Here is a 23036-nt window from a genome sequence, read left to right as displayed (position 1 = left end):
CCAAAAACTGAATATTTACCAAAATCTGTTGATGATATTAGGCAGTGTAGAGTGCACTTAATACACTTAATATCCCTGCAACCACCATTGTACTTTATTGCTGTATTATTCCCCAGTGCACTTTTTTGCCAAAATGCCATCAGTCATTCATAAAAGTCTAGGCCCTTCCTGGGTGCAGCTTTTATACCCAAGCAGGACTGTATCACTTTTTTAATGTGTTAAGAGCATTTCACATTTCTAGTTTAACACGGCAACTGTCTCAACTTTTTTGAAAACCAAAATAGGGGCAGTTAAATGGTAGAGATGGTCTTGATTGTAGTGCGTGAAGAGTTGAATAGTCTCTCCCAGGCACTGGGATCCTGCACACAATGTGCCTTCAGCTCAACCACCCTTGGGATGCACAATCTCTCTGTGATCTCAGGAGGCTAAGCCTGGTCAACGCCTCAGAGCACACCTCAATTACACACACACACACCCACACACACACACACAAGGAGAGAGAAACTGGTGCTATAACAACAGACTGAAAAAAAGTCAACCTCAGCAAAGCCCTCACCTCTGGGCATGACTAACATTACTCTCACCTACATCTCCAAAAGCCTCTGGTTTTCCTTCCTGCGGTGGTCATCGTGTGAATCTCTTTGGTGGGTCATAATGCAGAAGGGAACTACCCATATAAAAATAATTTGTATGTTTCATATAAAGCAAGCATGGAATTTTCTTGCTTAAATCAGATAAAAACGCAATAGGCTGTTATATAATATAATATAAGTCAGTTATTTAGTGTATGATTATGGTCACATTTGTACAAAAAAACGTACTAGGGACTATAAAAACTATATAACCTTTGGGCAAACCCTACATTTTACACTTTATGTGATAACATATGGTTTAAGTGGGAAACATATGTGTAGCTTGTTGTTCCTTATTAAAATATTACAGTGAATTAAGATCTTTTTTAAGATTTTTTTTGTAAAAAATATATGATCTACATAAAATACTTATGATGATATGACTTATGTGATATACTTAAAAAATTGACATTGGATGTAATGTTATGATTGTGTTTTGAACATAACTGAATGTCTGATTCTTGTAGTGTTTTAATTAAAATTTTACATTACAACAAATATGATACTGTACTGTAACTATATATAATAAATGATATATGTGTATATGCATTAATAATAGTATAAAAATGTTATTGGCAGCAGTAGAAACCGAAAAACAAAATTCCTTTGCTCAGTAAGAAATTCATTAAGATTTTAACATGACGGAGTTTTAGGGCCACAGCCTTGAAAAAAAAAAAGACAAAAAAAAAAAGATTCTGAGAATATTCTCAATGAATAATTCTGAATAATTATAATATAATAATGAATAATTCTGAGAAAAAATCTCAGAATAATTGAGTAAAAAAGGTCTGTATAATTCAGAGAATATAATCAGAATATGTAGAGAAACACTGTTTGGGTTATTATTGATTATAGTATGTAGACAGGCAGACTCATAGACTGTGCGCCATGAGTGAGTTGTGAAAGAAGCAATCAGTGAAGTGAGCAGAATTATTTATTAAACGCATTTACACGATGTGTCGCCTAAACCCATCAGTGCAGCCCCTGACTGCGATGCATAAGGCTTTAGTTCATTGCAAGAGTCCATGAGCCATAACGCGACGGAGCCTCATGGGGACGTCGCAGTTCCACTCGCTCTGGATCTATCATTTTCGTGATCATTAATTGTATCATGTAAAACTACATGCCATGGGTTCGTGCACCGATTCAGTGTTTAAATACTAATCACACTGTGGTCCTGATGTGGAAGAGAAAGAGTGTTTATTCCTGAAATTTATACCGTAGTATGACTTCAGCAACACACTGCAGCGAATTATTCCCAGAATATTCTCAGAATTCTGACTTTAATCTCGGAATCTTGTTTTTTATATTTTTTCAACGCCATGGCCCTAAAACTCCATCATAAATATGACTTTAATAATACACAAGACATAGATAACATCTTACATAGTAACAGGAATAATTTTATGATACCATGTTACAGCGTAGGGGCGGCATGGTGGTGCAACAGGAAGGATTTATGTTGTGCAGTATATGAATGTGAAGGTGTGTATGACATATATGGACAATAATATGTTAAATTATTATGGATTCAATTGTGTTTTTGTACTGTCATATATTTAACTTATATGATTGGGGTGAAAATTTATCATGTGTTTTTAAAAAAAAAAACCATATGGGTAACTACACACTGATAGTATATATAAGTGTGTGTATATAGTAACGTGAAGCTAAAAAATATGCTTGAATATGATTATAGTGGAGGTCTTGGATTGTGACATTATTTCCAAATATAAATGTATAGGCTATAATTTAGTCAAATCCTAACTGTGATTGAGTTGCAGGCCAGTGACTCCAGTGTGTGGAGGGCATCCTGCTGTTGAGATTCTGAATTGAAAGCTGCCTGAGATTATTCATAGTGAGTATATTCAGCATTGCTGCTGTTTCTCAAGAAAATAGGTCTGCAACCGAAAGGAATCTGCATGTTCTTTTAAAGCAATTTATATTGATAATGAGGACATATCAGGATGAGTGTATATCAAGGGAGAATGAATGAATCAATGAATCAATGAAAGCTGGAATGTACCTTGTTATTGTGTGAAATATTTTGGAAGTTTTATACTTTACCAGAGTAACATATTTTTTGACAATTTCATTTTGTCAATGATGACTAGTGGACACCACGGTGGTGCAGCAGGCTGTGGATTCAAGTCCCACTCCAGGTTACTGTCTGTGAAGAGGTGTGTTTTCACCGTATCCATGTGGGTTTCCTCCAGGTGCTCCAGTTTCTTCCAATGGTCCAAAAACACACACTGACAGATGGATTGGTGACTCAAATGTGTTCGTAGGTATGAGTGAATGTGTGTGTGTGTGTCACTCTGTGAAGGACTGGTGCCCCCTCCAGGGTGTTTTCCCGCCTTGCGCCCAGTGATTCCAGGTAGGCTCTGGACCCACCGCGACCCTGAACTGGATAAGGGTTACAGATAATGAATGAATGCATAATGATGACTAGTACCACAGACAAAATCATTTTCCTCTTTCTTCTTATAATTATATTTTTTAAATCATGTATAATTAGGTATTAAATTATATAATTTTTACTTGGCAGCATGGTGGCCCAACAGATAGTGTTGCTGTGACATAGCTCCAGGGACCTGACGTTGTGGGTTCAAAATCCGGGTTACTGTCTGTGCAGAGTGTTCTCTCTGTGTCTGCGTGGGTTTCCTCCAGGTGCCCCAGTTTGCTCCCACAGTCCAAAAACACACGTTGGTAGGTGGATTAGATACTCAAACGTGTCCATAGGTGTGAGTGAATGTGTGAGTGTGTGTCACCCTGCAAAAACTGGTGCCCCCTCCAGGGTGTGTACCCACATTGCGCCCAGTGATTCCAGGTAGGCTCTGAACCCACCGCTACCCTGAAATGGATACGTGGTAAAACTTCTATATTGCTTCTATATGCAATTATGTTGAGGTTTGTGTTTGTGTGTATATTTATTTCTGTGCATCCACGTCTACTATATATTGGAATATGAGTTTAGAAATACAGTTTGAAATGCTAAATAATTATTATATTACATAACAGTGCCTTGTTAGTTACCATGTTACATATACATCCAGTTTACCTTCTGTGGTGACAGGCTGACAATTTGTTTCATTGTGAAAGAGATTTAGAATTCACACGTTCAACAGAACATTCCATATGCTTCGATGAGCCAAGAGTGAGAATGTCCAGTTGTTGGTTTAACAGTCTAATGAAGATATATAACCTTTTAATAACTGGAATTCACTGGAGAGTTCGACTCCAAATCAGCCACCAGCTTTAGGCCAGGCTCATGGCAAGACAAGAGTGTTAGGAGTGCAATGCACCCTGAGCTGGGAGAGTGTGAATGAACAGCTGCTGTGGGATGCAAAAGCACAAAACCCCTGTCCTGGCCAGATGTGGGGGTTCTCAGTAGTCCTAATACTTCGTGTTACCCTGGAGGCCATTGCCTTGTTGAGATATCTAAATGATAAAAATGAGGATTCTAATAAACAAAGATTGGTCAGGAATAGCGAGTGTGTGCACTTTACAGGCTACATAATGGCTGACAATGGTCTGTAAATAGTGAAGAGTGAGCAGTTACTCGATCACATTTGCATTACAAGGGTAATGACGGTCCTGTAATGATTTAAATGCCCCCTCCTTGTGACATGTGACCAGTTTGATTCTTTAGTTTAGTTTAGTTCTTTATTTTGCGGGGGGAGGGGTTCGCAAGTAAATAAAAGGTAAGTGTTGCCTTATGACCTTGGGTCAGGTAAAGCAGCCCCAGCAGATAGGAAAGCACTATGCTAATGAGCGTGTGTGTGTGTGTAAGGTTTCATTCACACACTGGGCCTTTAGTGGTTAGAAAAGAGAATCACAGTGATCCTGGTGATAAGCGACGTTCCCTGATCTCCCTTATTTTACCTTAAAGGTCACATAACAATGTGAAGACCGCAAATCCTATTTAATTGCTTTTCAGAGCACATGACTTTCCATGGGAGCCAGGAACCCATAAAGCTGCCTGGCCAGACACTGATGTCAGTAAATGGTGAAGAAGAAACAATCTGTAGAACTTACAGGGATCATGTTTCATACACTTGAAACAGGCTGGCTAGCTGAACTAATTCTCCTCCTCATGGGGTTGTTTATGTAAGTGAATGGATACAGCGATTGACTGGAATACATAAGGTCATTGCCTTCGTAGTGTTTGCTTTGGGCCACTGTTTGGGCTCACCTAAATACTGTGTGTGTGTGTGTGTGTGTGTGTGTGTGCGTGTGCGTGTGTGTGTGTGTGTGTCCAGTAGAAGTGTTATAATCAGCAGGGTTGGAGCATGGTCTTGTGAGCCCCCTGGCACACGTGTGATATCCTTCTTTGTCTAGTGTTGCTTTAGATTGTTCAATCCACACAAGAGATCAGTAACACTGATCTCACAGCTCATCCTATTGATTTATGAGTCTACTCACAATTTAGGAGACAGTTCAGTGTTCATATGTAGGGTCTGCATGACTTTCAGAATAAAAATTGTTAATTAGATCACTTGTGTGGTCTCCTTAAAAATGATCAGTACTTCAGTGCTTTCAATTTTGGAGCCAATTTCAACCACAATCCACTGCGATTGTTTACAATGAGCAACCGAGGTTTTTTGAGGGTGTATATGCCATGCATATAATGTTTTTTAAACAATTAATAGAATTGATAACGTTTCTTTGGAAAGCCTTTTTAATTAGGTGCATTGTAGTGATAATGAATACTTAGAATGGAAAATGAACAAGGACTCTAGTTTACATACTCCACATACATGTTTGGGAATGTGAGTGCAATCAACATGGACAACCACAACCGCTGCATATCCTTTCAAAAGAATACATGTGGAGATGTTGCTAAAGAGAGCTGAAATGTAGTAAGAGAATTAAACACAGAGATAGGTAATCACAGAGAAGAAAATAAAAATACAGAGGGGGAGAGAGAGAGAAGAAAGAGAGAGAGAGGGAGAGAGAAATTCTGCCAGAGTGAGGGGGGCAGACAGAGAGAGAGAAAAGAAAGAGAAGCATGTAATAGTTGTAAAAATAAAACGCTCTGATTTTCGGTCGGTGTGTGTCCTCCGGGGAGCTCGAAGGGAGGTGTGTGTGTGTGTGTGTGTGTGTATGTGTGTCTGGGAGGAGGAGTGGGCGGGACTCATAAAGAGTGCAGCGGCGCTGGGGCTGCGGATCAGTCTCAGAGACAGAGAAAGAGAGAGAAGAGAAGAGAGTGTGTGTGAGGAAGTGTGTATGAGAGAGAGAGAGAGAGAGAGAGAGAGAGTTAGTTGATGGTGTGTTGTTCTCTGGAGATAGCTGCCTGCGCTCTTGTCCCGGAACAGACACTTCGGACTTAATGCTCCGCGCTGTCGCTCGCGCTCTCGTTTACCGGACTTGTGTCGCGTGACTTCAGCTCGCCTCTCCCGCCTTGCCTTCACTCCGTGGACCCAGCGCGCGCCGCTCCCCATGGTGAGTGACCGCTTTAACTGTGGTTGTGGTGGACAAGGGATGGACACTGGGAAGCTGTCGGCGTCTCACTGCCTGCGTCCGAGCACCGCTCGCGCAAATTTACGAAGCGTGGTTTAGTTACATACAGTCGTGTGGGAAATCCAGTGACATAGCTGGCTCTGTATGAAGGCGCGTGGAGTAAGTGTGCTCTCAGCTTCTATTGTACATGTTATGAAGCTGCGCGCGCTCTGTCCCGTTCGTAGAGGAGCGCGAGGGGCCGCACACCTGCGCGCGCTCCGTACTCGCCTGCTGCTCTCCACCGCTCTGTGCGTGGAGGCAGAACTTTATTGCAGTTTTCACTGGTTTATAGCTATACTCTTAGAGCCCTAAATAAACACACGCAGACAGAGTCTGAGCAGAAGCATGAAACTGATTGTTTCTGAGGCTGGGAAAATGCTGCAGTGCATGTGCTTTCTACAAAATCACTGGAAAGTACTAGAAATACTATAAAAACAAACGCGCACACACACACATATATATATATATATAAACACATGGTTTAGAGAATGCTCAAAAAAGTTCTTTAAATAACTATTTATAAAAAATTGTCCATCACAGAATAAAAAAAACAGACAAAGAAGCAATTCTGAGAGTCTTACTGGCAATGTAGCCTTTTCTCAAGCACTTCTGAAGGAAAAGTTTGTTGACAATGTAATATGGACTCTAAAAAAAGAGGCTCTCGAAGTGTTTTTTTTTTCTAAACCGATGATCCTCTATAGAACCGTATGGACTCTCTGGAATATTTTAATGCCTAAAATCTTTTTTTTTTGCAGGATTAAATCACGTTAGTCTGTGATGGGAAGTCTCTTTAACCTTGGTTCCAGCACCAGAAACTATTCCATTAATGTTATGAGTTGGACAACATTTTTTTCAGCTGTAATTAGAACCCTTTTTTGTTAAGAATGTGAAGCGTAATCAGCTGTTCAGAGATGAGGCAGAGTGGTCTAATGTAGAACACAAATGAGCATGTGTGTAATGAAGTGTTTAGTGGAGAATCAGAATGAAGACATTTAAAGGTTTTACACCCTCCTGCTTTGTTCCTTTTTAATGCTTTTTACAAAGGAACACAAAATCTTTCATTTTGGCCAAAAACTCTGATGTATAAAAAATATTCTGTACTGTGCTTTGGTCTGGACACAGCTCAGGGCCCCGGGCCACAGTGGGCTCCAGCGGAGAGAGACTAAAATGGGGACACGTATCAGAGCAAACAGTAGGGAGTATCGTCTTTATAATAAGTCAACTCCTGAGAACTTGACGTTGCCAAACCTAGCTGTTTTGGTTGGTGTATTTTCGCTTTTTGTATTTTAAGAAACAGGGCTGTGATAGTACAGTGGAGCAATAGGGGGCACGGAAGAGTTAAATATAGTCACCTGGAGTTTTATTTGCAGAAATAGCTGAAGAATTAGCAGACTCTGATCACAGGTTCCTCCTGCTGGACTCTATTTTGATACACTGATTAGAATAGGCCTACACACGTATCCTGTGAAAAATAGCCCTGTAGTGAATGAGAGGGATTAAAAGAAACACCTGCAGATGTGTTGTTCAGGCAACTTTCCATTAAAAAAAAGGAAAATAGATCCGGAGCAGGTCGGTTCCTCTCTGTTTAAATAGCAGGTAATTTGAACTGAACCGCGACCATAGAAGAGCATTGGCCAAATGAGGTGTTACCCTGTGTAAAGAGGTATTAATCTAAATGGATTGAAAATTATGTGTGGTTTGAGCCGTTATATATAATAACATGTGGAGGGAAAGAGAGAGAGAATTTGTAATTTGCATTTCCCTGTTGTCTGTGTTATACACATATTGGAATGTAAGTCTCTACCTGACCAAAGCAACTTCTGGGCCTAGTACAAATGATTTAAGCCATACTTCTGCGCTCCACAACAGAGGACAACACAATGCTGCCTTCTCAGTTTGGCAGCAGCGACTTCTAAAGACTGTTCTGGTGAGATCTGAATGAAGCGTGACAGAGATAAAATGTTAAAATTGGGTCCTTACTATTGTCTGTTCCTGCAGTAACCTGCTGCCCCCCTCATTCCTTGTCAAATTCCTCAGGAAACACATCTAAAGGGCCATGTGCATAGTCGGCTCTCATTAAGTCAGGTTAGGGAGAGTGAAGTCAAATGCAGTGAGGCCCACAGTGCTCTGCCAAACCAGAGGAAGCAGGCAGCCCAGGCCAAATTGCACCATAAGCTGCTTTCATTGCAAAAGAGCCCCGCTCGTCTTCATCCTTAAAAAAAAAAGAGAAATACTGTAAATATTTTGGGTTTTTGTTTTTAAATAAGGGTTAGCTGTCTGAATTACTCCATCCATATGTGTGGTTTGACCATGTTTACTGGGTTTGTAAGATCTTAATGCTATCTATATTTCAGCTGATTCATTTACTGAGCCACAGAATATGTCTAATAAGATACATCTGTACTGTGAGTTTGAGCTGTTTGAATACAGATACAGCTGCTAAACTTTGCTACAAACATGACCCTTATACACATAGCACACACTCTCACTCACACGACACAAACCTCCCAGTGTCCCCACACTTCTGTTGAACTTATCACTGAAAAGTTCAGCTCAGGAATCGAACAAACAGGAATCCTGTCCAAACCACACTCTATAACAACTGTGCGTACAGGGTCAGACTGGGGTGACCGTTATTATCCAGTGCCAGATTCGTTCCTTGATTGCATGAAGAATGACCAAATGGAGCAATAAAATACACTAACTATTGTGCATTCATGACATACTCACACACACATACACGCACTCACCCAGCGTTCTTGTTAATATGCATCATTTCTGTTGTAATGCTTGGGCTTGTTCCAGTGGAACCCAATCCAAAAGATGACAAAATGCACGCGTTGCTGCTTTCACCCGTTGAGTTGGGCCGTCCGCTCTGCGGTGCCGTTGTTTGCAGAGGACTTGTTTGACCAACACTCCTAATTTCATTAGTGCGCTTCCTCACGTGTAACTTCAGCCGAGAGTCATCAAGCCAAAGCCCTGGGAACTGGTCCTGAACCGATCCATTATTGAATCGGATTGTCACCATCTTGTCATTTTCAAGCCTCCCCTCATACACTTTGTCTTTGTGTTTAATCTGGGTCTAATATAACCCTGCAAACACTGAGCACTTAACCCACGACTACGGAGTAAAGTCTATATAAACCATAGGTGTTTAGAGCTGTACCTAATGCAAGAGGTAATGAGACTGGTTTTCATTGGTGGATCTCTTGCTGACAGTGATGAGGAAGGTGAGGAGGACTCCACCTCTCTTTGGTTTGGTGACCTCTCGGGGAGGAGGGGATAAACCAGTGACGACTTGACTGCTTTCAGGAGCCGTTAAGAGAAGCAGTTGTGTTATCCCTTTGTTGACAAGCCTCACCTCTATTTTCATGCTAATTAGCCCCTGCTATCATCCCTGAACAGCCATGCGCTATCTGATAGCTCGTCCAATGAGCACAGATCGCTCTGGTGTGTTGGGGGATTAACTGTGTGCTCTTTTTGTCATGGAATTGTATGTAATGCCATGTTGGATCATGTATTCTTGAACTCATTTGTCTTGTTTTTTGCCTTGTCTGTTAGTATCTGAAAACCAGTGATTGTTTTCTGCCTTTTTTCTTTTCGTTTTTCAGGACAAGACTCTCTCCAAAGTTCTCAAGCAGCCTTCCAGCACCACATAACATTTCCTCAAAGATCTCGTCAAGTGTCGGCTTCCAACAAACATGGACTGTTTTCCCATGCTTTATTTTCTGTCGGTAAGTGGACCACGCCTATCCAATTCATGTCATGTGACAGAGTCCCTGCATTTTTGGGCCTGTTTTTTTTTTCTCCTGAGGATTTGCTTGGATATATGATTTCTAGGAGCAAATTAAAAGCCTTAGTCAGTCTTAACAAGCAGTGGCAAAAAGAAAGGGATTCTTTGGACTTTTCTGAATGCTTGTGAAATGTGTGGCACGCGCTCTTTGTTAGGCCTCACTTGGGTCAGGCTTGTAGAGACTCTGCTCCTTATCGCCTAAAGTTTTGTTCTGACCCTGAGGCTGCTGTCTTATTTGTCTAATCTTACTGTGTGTGTGTGTGTGTGGGGGGGGGGGGTGCTCCACTAGATTCCATTCAAGAGATTTCTTTTCTCAGCTTCTCACTCTAGCTGTTTATTCCTTGTGGATGTTGTTGTGGGGAAAATGGATAGAGGAACATCTGATCATTGGCCTTTAAACAAGCCAGGCCAAGCAGTTATTACACATTAAAATGTTTTCATTGTAAAGTATCATGTGGCTTTGGCTCTGTGGAATTTTGAGGGGTGATGTTGTGGGGAGTTAAAAATCTCTTATAAACATAGTGCTCTTTCTTTCTCTCTCTCTCTCTCTCCCTCTCACTCTTTCCTCTCTCCTCCACTCCCTCCCCTTCCACCATGCCTTCTATCTTGTCCCCAATCGTCCACCAGAGACATCATGATTCCTGGTAATCGAATGCTGATGGTCATTTTATTATGCCAAGTCGTACTGGGAGAGAGCAACCATGCTAGTCTGATACCTGAGGAAGGGAAGAAGAAAGTGTCGGGGAATAACCCGGGTCAGAGTCATGAACTGCTGCGGGACTTTGAGGCCACGCTGCTGCATATGTTCGGCCTGCAAAGGCGTCCAAGGCCCAGTCGCTCGGCCGTGGTGCCTCAGTATCTGCTGGACCTTTACCGGCTGCAGTCCGGCGAGGCAGATGAGGCCGGAGATCATGAGGTCAGTTTTGAGTACCCAGAGAGGTCCACCAGCCGAGCCAACACTGTGAGAGCATTCCATCATGAAGGTAAGACCTGTTCAAATACTTACCAAGTTTAGGTTTGAAAATATGTCTTTGCACCAAGCTCATAAGGTCATTGCTTCTTTAAACCATTTAGCAAAAACATTAAATAAATAGGCATTACAAGTGGGTGAGTTTATATAGTCAGGATTGCTAATTAATGGTTTGGCAGCTGCAATTTCATGAGGATGTTGAGGAGGAACTTATGCCAAAACTCAATGAATAGTTAGCAAATTATACTAGTGCTTTTTTGTAATGAACGGTGACATTTACTTTGAGAAATAGACCAATAGAAATGGACTATGTAAATCTGTTTTCATGCTAAAAAGCTTTTGCTTCTCCTATAAATTCCTCTAAAAAGTGTTTTTGCAGATTCTCTTGGATTTTGGAGATTTTGTCAAGACCACACAGTATTTCTCTTTTACCAAAAGAGTAGACAACGGTTCCCACTTAAAAAGTCTTCTCTGTGAAAAGGGGATAAAAGAAGAAATAAAACCCTTGTGTTCTTTTATCATTGTGAATGTACAAAACCCTATCTAGCAGAAGCCTCTGCAGCAGTTTGCCTCAGTCTTTAGTTATGTAGATCTTTTTGAGGGACCTTCCTTAACATGCAATTATCTTTAATGCTACTCTGCAGACTTCTAAATAAAGTCCTGCTGCCAACAATGTGGGCACTTAGGCAGACAGAGCGCCCAGGAGACTTGGAAAAACAAATTCTCAGTGCCAAGGTGATAGAGGGACACCAGCACAGCCTTCCTGTCATTTTGTCTTTTATTTATTTTCCTGGCCGTATTTGTTTCCAAATGTGATCACAGTGATAGCGACAGGCGTACAGAGATGCTGCAAAGGACAGGAGAGAGGAAATGATAAAGGAAATTGTAGAGAAGTCATTCTGTAAGGAGGACTCAGCCATATGTGGTCTGTCTGGCTCACAGAGAACACAAAGAGGAAAGCACCATTATCCAAGCAAGCCTTGATCTTAAAGAATGGTCTAACTGTATAATGGAACGTTACATAAGCTTATTTTTCCTATTAAACTCTTTACAAAGTGCAAAATTGTCTGAACAAATGAGAATTATAGTGGAGGATTGTCAAGTTTGAAGGGCATTTGAGTAAATACTGTCATGTGTACGCATGTAGCTCAGTTGCAGAAGGATCCAGCCAGGGTTTCTGCCACCAAAGGCTGCCTGAGTGACCAGCTAATGATTATTCAGGATGAAAATGATAAATGTCCCCGGTTAACAAACTGCAGATCTAATCAGAAACACAGATTGTTTCAATAACGAGAACCACCTGCTGGAGATTAGGTCCTGGGTGTGAAATAACAGAGCCAAATTGAGCAGGAACATGGCAGACAAAACATTCATTTTCCAACAATAGTGATCGTGCCAGAAATCTGCAGATTGAGCACGGAACAGTTACCCTCCACTTTGTTTGTACTACAGTAATCAGGCCTGTCTCAGTAATGCACATCTCAGCACAGCCAGGGAGAACAGCACTGTGAGCCACAGTGGATTCCTGTGATCCAGGCCACAGATGCATGTGAGTTCAATAAACTCTGGGGTGGGGGGTACATATTTGTATCATTTCAGGAGGCTTTGACCACATTTATGAATATGTGCTTTATCTTAAATTAAATTATCTGCATGTAAGTAGTTTGGAGTTCTGCAGAAATGGAAAAACAGCAGTATCAGGGGATTCTCATGAATGATTTTGGGTGGAGTGTGAGCATCAGGCTGGGGAGTTCAGGAACAGAGAGGGAAGGTCACTGGTGACTTTAGAGGAAAGGCAAGAGAATATTTTTTTGAAGAGCTAAAATTTCTTGGCTTGACTAAGCTGTAGTTTGGGAATATGTCCGCTCTAGTCACTATATATTATGCCGTTTTGAAAGTCTGCCATTTTGCTGTGGCGTCTGAAAATATAATCAAAAATATCATGTACTTCCTTACAATCTCCAATCCCACAATGCACCTAAATATGTCATACTAAGTACTGCCATGACAGTGGAGAAAAAAACTTGTGCACTGTTAGTGTACCTATAGAGCTTGGAACCTGGACATCAATTCTTGGAGATTAGTGTCAGCCCCTTTCTAACACCCTGAATTTCACCAAATCCTTGCTATTAATACTGGCGCTTCACCTTTTCTGCTCTGAGACCATTTTCACTTGTAGTGAAATCTTGAAGATCTAACCTGTGTGTGCTCTCTGTCCTCTTTCCTCAGAGCACATGGAGCAGGTGGAATCGGATGGTCCATACACCACCGGAACTCCACTGCGCTTCCTTTTTGACCTCAGCAGCATCCCAAAGGATGAGCTGTTATCCACAGCAGAGCTGCGACTGTACAGACAGCGGATTGAAGAGCTCAGCTCTGAGGCCCTGGATGTTAAAGTTGAGGGCCTCCACAGGATAAATGTGTATGAGGTGCTGAAGCCTCCCCGGTCGGGGCAGCTGATCACGCGGCTCCTGGACACTAGGCTAGTACACCACAACATGTCCAGCTGGGAAAGCTTCGATGTGAGTCCAGCTGTGCTGCGCTGGACACTTGATGGCTTACCCAATCATGGCCTGGCCGTGGAGGTACTGCACCTGAACCAAACACCACGGCACCAGGGCAAGCACGTGCGCATCAGCCGCTCCTTGCACCAGGCACCGGGTGAAGACTGGAACCAGCTGCGCCCTCTGCTGGTCACTTTCGGGCATGATGGCAAAGGCCACCCACTGACGCGCAGGACCAAACGCAGCCCCAAGCAGCGAGGCCGCAAACGCAACCGCAACTGCCGCAGGCACGCGCTCTACGTGGACTTCAGCGAAGTGGGATGGAACGACTGGATAGTGGCTCCTCCTGGCTACGAGGCCTACTACTGCCATGGGGAGTGTCCCTTCCCTCTGGCGGACCACCTGAACTCCACTAATCACGCTACTGTACAAACACTGGTCAACTCGGTGAACAGCAATATCCCTAAGGCCTGCTGTGTGCCCACGGAGCTCAGTCCTATTTCAATGCTTTACCTGGACGAGACAGACAGGGTGGTCCTGAAGAACTACCAGGATATGGTAGTGGAGGGCTGTGGCTGCCGCTAGCCGATTATGAACTGAGTTAATAATGGCCCTCATCGTACACACAAATATCTTCACTTGGACGCTTATTTATAACATTTATGTTGAGATGTATTTTTGTCTCCCTTTTTTGTTTCCTTGACCATATGATCATATATTTTGACAAAAATATATATATTTATATCTACATATTAAAAAATAAAAGTGAGACCTTATTTTAAACATTAATAAGAAGCTGTACAACTTTTCATAATGTATATTAGATCATATAAGGGTTTTAAAATGAGAAAATAATACAAAAAAAATCACCAAAAAAAGTAAAGTATACTGGTAATATTTATTTCTTTCATACTATATACATTTACAATGAAAAACATGGGAAATGCATAACCTCCCAGCCAACATCCTATTGGAGCAGATGAACAAATAGAATATGCATCATTTGTGTACGGAAAATAGAGCACTGTGTGAGATGATAAACTGATTTGTGTGAGGAATCAGTGGAAGAAATCACAAATGTACTTTGATTTTGAATTCACGTTTTTTTGCATCAACTTTTTAGACATGTGATTTTAGATGTCCCCATAATTTGTTTTTTTTTGTTTTTTTTTAAATAAATGGTGAAACGCTACAAGACAAAGTGAGGTTAATATAAGGGTAGTGCATACAGCCAGAAGATTTGCTGCTTTAGCAAATGGGTCATGAATATGGGGAGGAGTTTTATAGAGAGAGAGCTGTTTGAAATCTGTAGCAGCAGCAGCAAGTTCAAAGCACAATCTCCTACAGCAGCCTTTACTTTTTGATGGCCCTCAGCAGCCATTAAAGAAACTGATTAGGACAGACTTCTTTACAAAAGTGTAGACACGGCACTACGCTGTGATGGTGGCAGACGTGTGCCGAGACACTGCCACCTCTCCCTGGGAGGAATCAAAGGTTAGACCGTCTGTCTCCTGCCTTTGTCTCCGGCTCAATGAGACGCCTGTCTCCAACCTCCAACCATCAAACAATAGACTTCTACTTCACTTATTTACAACTAGACGACTCGGCCATCCTCCAGCATAGAGTCAACGGCCAGGCTTAGAATGGGGCGTCAGATTAGAGAGGAGCTTAACAGACATAGAAATCATGATATTAAATCATAACATGGGCAACATGCATGGTTTTTAATGTATTTAGTCAGCTCAGTCCAGTTTTTATGGGGTTATAAAAGACAAAGCTTTTTAAACACAAGGACAGTCGGTTGGGTTTAGCTTTTGGGTTTTCCTCTCAACAGCTTAAAAATAACATTAACCACACCATGTTTTTTACTGAATCAGAAATGTTCTGTCTGGTGTTAAAAATGTTCAAGGCCCATGGACAGACCCAAACACATAAATCCCACAAGAAATCAGGGCCAACACCTAAAGCTCAGATCTCTCACTTTTAGTCCTGGGTGTTACTGATCGTTCCCCCCCAGTCTTTAAATGATAGAGCAGTGGATTTAACACCAGTCTGTCATCTCGGCTCTATAGTGGAAAACAGTTTAGTGTTGTGTTACCACATAGTTGTAACAGTTTTTCTTCCTCAGTGAAGTGTAGGCTGTCTCTCTGAAGATTCCCCCTCAGACCCGGGCTCGACAGATGAGTGGAGAGAGGGAAACAGAGAGAAGAATTTCATTTTGAAGTGGCTGAGGGCAGAGGGGAGCGCTTTAAAGCCAGTTGACAGAGCAATTACACACATCTTAGCCGCTCTGCTGCTTGAAGATAACATCAGCCAGTTATGGTAATTGTGGGGCAGTTCATTATCCCACCTTGTCTTCATGAAGAGGGCAGGCATTAGTTTAAATGGCCAGAGCCGGCAAGACCTGCTGTAATCTAAACATTTATATAAGCTAAACCATGCCAGTTGTATGTAATGGTACCACGTAATGCTTTTAAGTTCAGATTGGAAGGATCTTTTTGTCCCTGTCTCTCACACTGTCTCTCTTTAAAGCTTTAAAGGGCCCATATCTAACATGTAGTTTTCCCCAGAGTTGATCATGTTTGTGTGTTTTTATGTACAATTAACAATAATTCAGCCCTTGCAATGAAGAATTATATATGTGAATTTTTTGTATACACCCCTTAGGCCTGAAATTACACCCTCTATTTAAAATAAAGCTGTTTATCCCCTGTCTTCTGCTTAGTAGGATATATTTTTCAATTTAAACATATGCTAAGCTTTTTTTTTCACTGTTAACACTGGACAAGGCTGATATATGGTTCTTCATGACAAGGGCTCAATTAAATACCCTTGATATTTTTTATAAGACCATTTCCAACCTCTCATTTTCCCTTGGAATTAATCAGGCTGTTGTGTTAATGTGTCTATAAATGTATTCAGACTGGATTCAATTTACATGGGGCTCAGGGGTAATTTTTTCTCTTACAGGTGCTCCACTGTGGTTTTTCTTCCATTTATATTGACAATGTTGGTGTTACTCTCCCCCCTCTGAGAAAATTACAACCCTAGCTACGGAATGTTTTTTTTTTCACGTAACTCAGCCCTCATCTGATCATTTTGTCACATGATTGTTCCAGGCAGATGTCTGGTGTCTTTTCACCCATTTGTATGCAATATTGTGAATTTTCTGGTTAAGAAAATACACCACACTAGAAATGCACATGTTCTGTTTTAATTTCAATACCATCCCAATGCAGTGTCGTCACTAAGTTGTAAAATAATTATTTCAAAGTAATTTGGCCTAAAACATTCCTTATAACTGCTGTAGGCTGAGTAGGCAGCATATGTAAATATATATTGTTGCTATGCTTCCTTACATGGATTGTGTTGACTGGAAAATGAAAGGCTCCTTTGAAACTTTAACAGTGTTTACATTCTAAACCAAATTAAGGGGAACTTTCGTGACATGGGCCCTTTAATGAATACATGACTTGTTTATGATCTATTCTCCTAATCTATATCTGTTTATATGTGATGAAGCCATTCTTTTTAAGATTTACCATGTGGAGGCTGAACCCTTTTGGCTTTATTGCAGTTGAATGGCCCATTATCCCAACGACTTTTTTGTCTCGTACTGTTTTCACACACTTACAACAAACTCATTATTGTCTGTTGACACTGTCAGGCTAACTGACCCTTCAAGAGGCCTTTAACCAAACATTGGACTTTAAAGCTCAGCAGTTTATAGACAATTAACCCCTTTCTAAGACCAAAAAAGGGTTTGGATGAACTTAGGAACTTAGAAAGCCTAGGGCTATAGATAGGGCTTAAAATAACTTTTTCTTTGTTGTGGGTTTGTGGCAATTCAGTTTGGATGTGCAATTAAAAACCTTCATTTTTGGGAAGCTGATTTTTTTTTTTTACCCCAGAACTTACCATATTTCCCCAGTCTTTCACCCTATCCACTATTCTGGGTAATAGTACCGGCACACCTGACTTGGTTCAGCTTAATAAGTCAGTCACTTGATTTGTTTGAAAGCAGTCGCTTCAGATAAAAGAGTGCTTTCCTACGCTAGATTGGGCACTCAAAAGCCCCTGTTGTAGAGAAAAGGGGCGTCGCTCTGTGAGGTCTGCCGCTGAAAACCTGTTTCTTCATGCACCCTTGAGCCCCTCCTTGCTAGGTATTGGATGGGGGGTTTATTTGGAGGTGGGAGGGAGGGGCTTTATTTGGAGGTGGGAGGGCGGGTGTGTGTGAGGGTGAGTTGGGTGCTGACAGGTGATGTCAGTGCAGCTGGAGGTCAGAGCCTCTTGTTTCAGTCTCCCACTCACTGCGCCGCATTCACACATGGTCCCAAGTGTGTGGAGTGCGAGCCAAGGGGGGTTGAAACTTTAGAAGCAGCCGCTTTCCATCTGTGGGGGTTATCCGTGTCACACACTCTCACCCTCGCTTGCACCTCTGCTCCTAAGGGACACCTCTGCGCTTCAGCGAGCTACCTGAGACACACACACAAACACTCAGTACAGGGAGCTTTGGGCCGTTACGGCAGAGAGAACAGGCCAGTTAGCTCACTACAGGACAACCCATCTAATCTCAGTGCTTCTGTCTTCCCTCCGAGACTCTTCCAGGTGAAAGGGTCATGGCCAGAGGTGAATTTTGGACCTATGTTCAACAACACCTGGTCAAGAGTTGCTCACTTTCAGCCCGGCAAATCAAAGCCAGAGCAGTAATGGGATCTGTATAAGTATCACCCAGAGATGTGACTAAAATGTTTTGCTGAGTGTATATCACAAAGCGAAGATAGTAAATTCACCACTGATTGTGCACATACAGCCTCATTCACCACAACAAAACTTTATATAAAAACTATTTATCTGAATATATCTCAAACTTGACGAATACCTTTTATAGCAGAGGACAAGCAAATCCCAGTTGTAGTCTAAATAAATGGTTCTGTAAAATACACTTTTGTGTCTAGGGCTTTAGTGGATTTTTTGAATTCTGAGAAAGATCCTCTTTGGGGCGATGCTATAGAACATAAATCTTCAAATCTGGGTGCCAGGTGTTGAATCTAGCTACCAAATCTGGGATGTATAGCACTAGGTGGCCAATCAACATCCAATAAATTAATTACCAGCAAAAACAAAACCCAGCTAGAGTCTGGAGTCCAGATTTGAAGAGTTCTGCCACAGAAGAAGCACATATGTGATGTGGGCCTTTTTGTTGAGCAATGTTAAGTGCTACACCCTTTAGAGGTTTGTCCTCAAACCAAACATCCAAACCCAAGTTTTTGGGTCCAAAAAAAAAAACATCTCAGTGTTAAAACCATCTTAACAGAGAGAGATGTTATCAGTTAGAGAGAGAGAGAGAGATCAGTGTGATGCTCACTTTACCACTTAAGAATCTTCTTTGTTCTAAGATGTTTTTGGGAAACCCAACCCAGAGCCATTTAGGAACTACGTTTTGGACTTGTTTTAATTTATTTTGATGGTAGTCTTTTGATGTCGAGTAGATTTTCACTTGTTGAGTCAAAAGTTGAATGTTTGGCATTCTGAAGCTGGTGTACAAAACCCAGCACAGCAGTAACCAATAAAAACGAATAGTCTAAAGATCTAAATGAGCAACATCCATTACTGTCATTATACAAGCAACAAGTCAGGCCATCATTTCCTGTGCTTTGCTTTGGATTGCTCAACACAGAGACACATGGTACCTGTGAGCTGGCACAGTGGAAATTTCCATGTGGAGAGGAAATGCTCCGAGTTGAAACTGGGTGTTAAGTGCTGCGTCGCTGTGAGGACGGAATGCCCCTTTTGTTGTCAGAGTGGCAGTGTAATTTCGGAGCGGGTACTGAGTCCCAGCAGTAGGGCTTTCTTCCCGGTTGCCGTGCAGTTTCATTAGGTTCAGCTAATGAAAATATGGCCCCTGGCTCTGCCTGCCCTCTAACTGTCCACTGGCCTCTCTTTTCTTTTCCCAGCGCTCCCTCTTAACCCTTCCAACAGGTGTGCAGCTCAAAGGTCCCACATCTGCCTCCCTTCTCTGTGTGACAGGAATTTCACCAGGAGCCAAATCATTCCAGTGCCTACGCTGGGTCCATTCCCAGCATTTTTACACTGTTAGACGATTCCAACAAAGCCCTAATTGTGCATTGTAAACACCTTCTTAAAAAGAGGGACACACTCATAACCCACATTTAGAGATGGATGCTCTGTAAGACTTCAAGGGGAACACAATAAACACTTCAATCCAATCAGAAGCCTTTGGGCCAGCAGCCCTTTTTTCATGTTCAAGTAAAAGAAGAATGTGAAGGTTTTCTGATACCTGCTATGAATCAGCCTGCTGGTTTTCTCAAAGGTTCTCTGTTAATATACTGCCCCTGAGCTCACCTGATAGAGACAGGTGGATTGTGCTCTGGGTTTTGCAGGCTGCTGTTTGAAAGCACGGATGTGAAACCAGATCTGTAACATGACCTTGTGGCAATTAGGTCCACAATGGAACGTTTTTTTTTTCTTTTACTCCCACTTCTTTTGTATAGATAATTACATTTGAACGAAAATTAAAGGCACGACGAACATTATATCATCATTTGAAAGAAAATAAATGTTAACGCTGGGTTAGCGTGTTTAGTTCTTTCAGTGTTTCTTTTTGAATGCTCTCTGATGGTGTGGGCCTCCCCCCTTAAAGTGCCTTTTAGGCCGTACCTTCCTTTGAAGTCGTGTCACCTTGTTGCTCCTGTTTTTTTGAGGTGGGCTGGTTGGGAGCACGGGCTGGAGGCGATTGTTTGTCGGAAAGCAGTCGACCCTTTCCCATGTTTGCAGACAGACAGCGAGGGCAGCAGGGAGGGGAGCAGCCCGCCCCTTTTCCCTTTCCTCCACAGTATTCTTCTCTGAATGGAGTGTGTCCACCGGATCTGCCTGGGATGAAATGTCATATCTCAGACTGATCTTTATCTCTTAATCGCTTCCTTTGTCTCCCATGATTCCCCAGGCCCTGCTTTTGCCTCTCTGGGCAGACTGGGCTTTGAAGTGTCAAAGGAGGTTAGGGATACAGGCTGTGTTTGGGGTTTGCTGAAGGGCTTCTGGTGCATGGCCTCAGCCTGACTGCTTCAGGTGATGAATCAGACCTACGCAAGAAGAGCAATGCCAGATGTTAGTGACAGAGCGTACCCACACTTGTCAGTGTATTACCCTAGATGACCTAACCATTTGTCATGCAGGTGGTCTTTTGGCCCGAACAGATCCTAGAACATGGACAATCAGTTCTATTATGGCTGATGTGAGCTAAGGAAATGTGAGGAACATTTGTAAGTCGTAGTAGTGAGTCTCTACATGTGTAGCCTAATAAACACAAATCTGCAATGAAAATACAATTTATACATTCCTCAAATTCGGTGGGAACAAAAGGGTTAAAGGATCAGGGTTCTATACAGACACTCTGTATAGATCTGTATAGATCTATATCTAGATAGATACAGCCAGGTGAGCGCTCACAGTGGTGAGGCCTTCAGGAGCCAGTCCGAAGGCCTAACATGTTTACACCTATACTCTCACAGCTCATTTACAGAAATGTGATTTTAAAAAATCAGATACTGAAAGGTTTTGTAAGGAATCAGAGTTGATTTCTCTACAGTAAGTGTAAGGGACCGAGGGCTGGACCTCAGCCAAATTTGCCGAGTTCTCAGCTCTGACGCAACAGCTAAACTTGGCAGTTTTGAGTCAGGTATAACTGAGCAGTAAAAAAGGAGTTGATTTTCCCAGCTTTGATCCATGGCATTGCTCCAAAAATCTCCTACAGATGAGACTGTAATGTGTGTTAATATGTAGTTAAATGCAGTTATGCTATGTCCTATACTATGTCATATACTATGTAATGTCTGATCTTATATACATTAAGCATGACTTTTAGATTTAATGACAGGCCGATGTAAACCGATGTAAATGTACTAACTGCAGCCCGTCCCCTCTCGGGCCCACAAACAGATGTTCACTTTGGTGCGGGAGCAAGCCAAAAATTATATCAATGTCAGGAATTTAACACAAGAAAAGATGTATATAGAACAAAATAACAATCGGAGCAGGGTAGGGTGCCCCACCAGCCGTGAACCACAAATGGGGCCTGGCTCAGGGGAGACAGCTGGATGGATGATGCAGTGGAAGAGGGGACAGAGGGCAAGATTTTAGCGCTCCATCAGCATGGCTTTAGCTGCAATGGACAATAGTATAATGGAGAGCATGGCCAGTGCTGATTTAAAGAACTAGAATGGGGCAAAAGTGTCTGACTTTGTGTTATATATTAAAAACCAACACACAAAAAAAAAAAAAAAAAAAAAAACGACAGGGGTATGGACAACTGGCTTTGGGATAGCCATTACTTGTCTTCATATCAACAAGGTATTGTTGAATATTACATTCAGCACAACTCACAGCCCTATGGGTTAATTAGGGAATCTTTTTTTTTTTGAGGAGCTGTCAAATATTAATGAATTAGGTATATATTTTAGTTAATTTTATTGTATTTTATTTTTTTATTTATTTTTTACAAAATATAGTAATATTTATATACATCTGTCCATTTCAGAAAATACTGAGGGGAGGTGATCAGGTTTCAGGTGTCTTTTCCCCTCTACTACGAAGCTTATAATTGCATTTTCCCACACTGTTCCAGTGTACAACAAAAAATATATGTTTTAGACTCCAAGCCTTTGATGACTATATATACAGGGTTACAGTTATGGAATTTAGGATTAGGCCTAACACAACCAGTACGCATGAGCATGAGTGTATGTGTGTTAATGAGTATAGAGGAATGACAGGATGAGAACTGTATGAAAGAACAAAGGACAAAAGCAGGGGTGGATGTGGAAGTTTGGTCTGAAGTGAACAGGGCACGTTCTGTGGCAATAACAATAGCACTGAAAGAATGACTGGGCTCTATAGGGGTATATTGTGTGCACCCTCTGCTGGTAGGACGTAAGATGTCAGTTTATGCGTGCAGACAATAAAAAAGGGCTTGTGCTGGGGACGGAACTGGAGCAGTGTTTGTTTGGTTATTTTGAAGGCTAGTGGACTGATAAAAAATTACAGGCTTTTGTCAGAGCCGAACGTCAGAGTGTAGACTGTTTACTGTGCCTTATCATCCAAAGCGTTCTGTAAGCTAAAGTGGAACTTAGAAATGATTACATCATGAACACCAAGTTAGTGCCCCAACACGTTATACACTACATGACCTTCCCATCTTCACAAGATGAAGAAATAGTCTCACCAGTTTTCCTTCTCTACCCAGTTTTACATTTGGCACTAATCATGGCATTCTCCTGGCATCTGCCAAATCCAGATTTGACTGCAACAGTGCCAGAAAATGCCAGACACCACATAGTCACTCCAAAGAACACAGTTCTGCAGCTCCAGACCCCAGTGGGTTTTGCTTTGTATTATGGAGAGTGGATTTATGCTTGTGTGTAAATGCTTGGATGTGTAAGCCTGTTTTACGAAGATCCTGATGCACAATTCCTGTGGTGATGTTGCTTCCAACAGTAGTTTGAAAATCTGTATTGACAGATGCAACAGAACATCAGACATTTGCAACATTTCAGCACCCTGTGAACCACCTCTGTGAGTCTGTGCGGCCTACAGCCTCATGTCTGAAGCGGTGTTGC

General features: G+C 41.8%; 1 protein-coding gene across 1 annotated transcript; it reads left to right on the top strand.

The window, feature by feature from the left end:
- The first annotated feature begins 5829 nt into the window (after positions 1 to 5829).
- Positions 5830 to 17151, top strand: bmp4 (bone morphogenetic protein 4). Its single transcript, XM_066667817.1, has 4 exons — positions 5830 to 6077; positions 9746 to 9868; positions 10555 to 10910; positions 13127 to 17151. The coding sequence occupies exons 3-4, from the start codon at positions 10562 to 10564 to the stop codon at positions 13984 to 13986; spliced, it is 1209 nt and encodes a 402-aa protein (XP_066523914.1). The 5' UTR covers positions 5830 to 6077; positions 9746 to 9868; positions 10555 to 10561; the 3' UTR covers positions 13987 to 17151.
- The last annotated feature ends 5885 nt before the right edge of the window (positions 17152 to 23036 follow it).

Source organism: Hoplias malabaricus, chromosome 1, assembly GCF_029633855.1.
Source record: "Hoplias malabaricus isolate fHopMal1 chromosome 1, fHopMal1.hap1, whole genome shotgun sequence".
Lineage (NCBI taxonomy): Eukaryota > Metazoa > Chordata > Actinopteri > Characiformes > Erythrinidae > Hoplias > Hoplias malabaricus.
Note: the sequence above shows the minus strand (reverse complement) of the source record. Positions and strands in the feature narration are given on the sequence as shown.

Bases quoted from the DNA above. Each gene is read 5' to 3' on its own strand.
- bmp4 (XM_066667817.1), top strand. From the start codon at position 10,562: ATGATTCCTGGTAATCGAATGCTGATGGTCATTTTATTATGCCAAGTC. The intron at 10,911-13,126 runs GTAAGACCTGTT...CTCTTTCCTCAG, and splicing joins GAGAGCATTCCATCATGAAG to AGCACATGGAGCAGGTGGAA.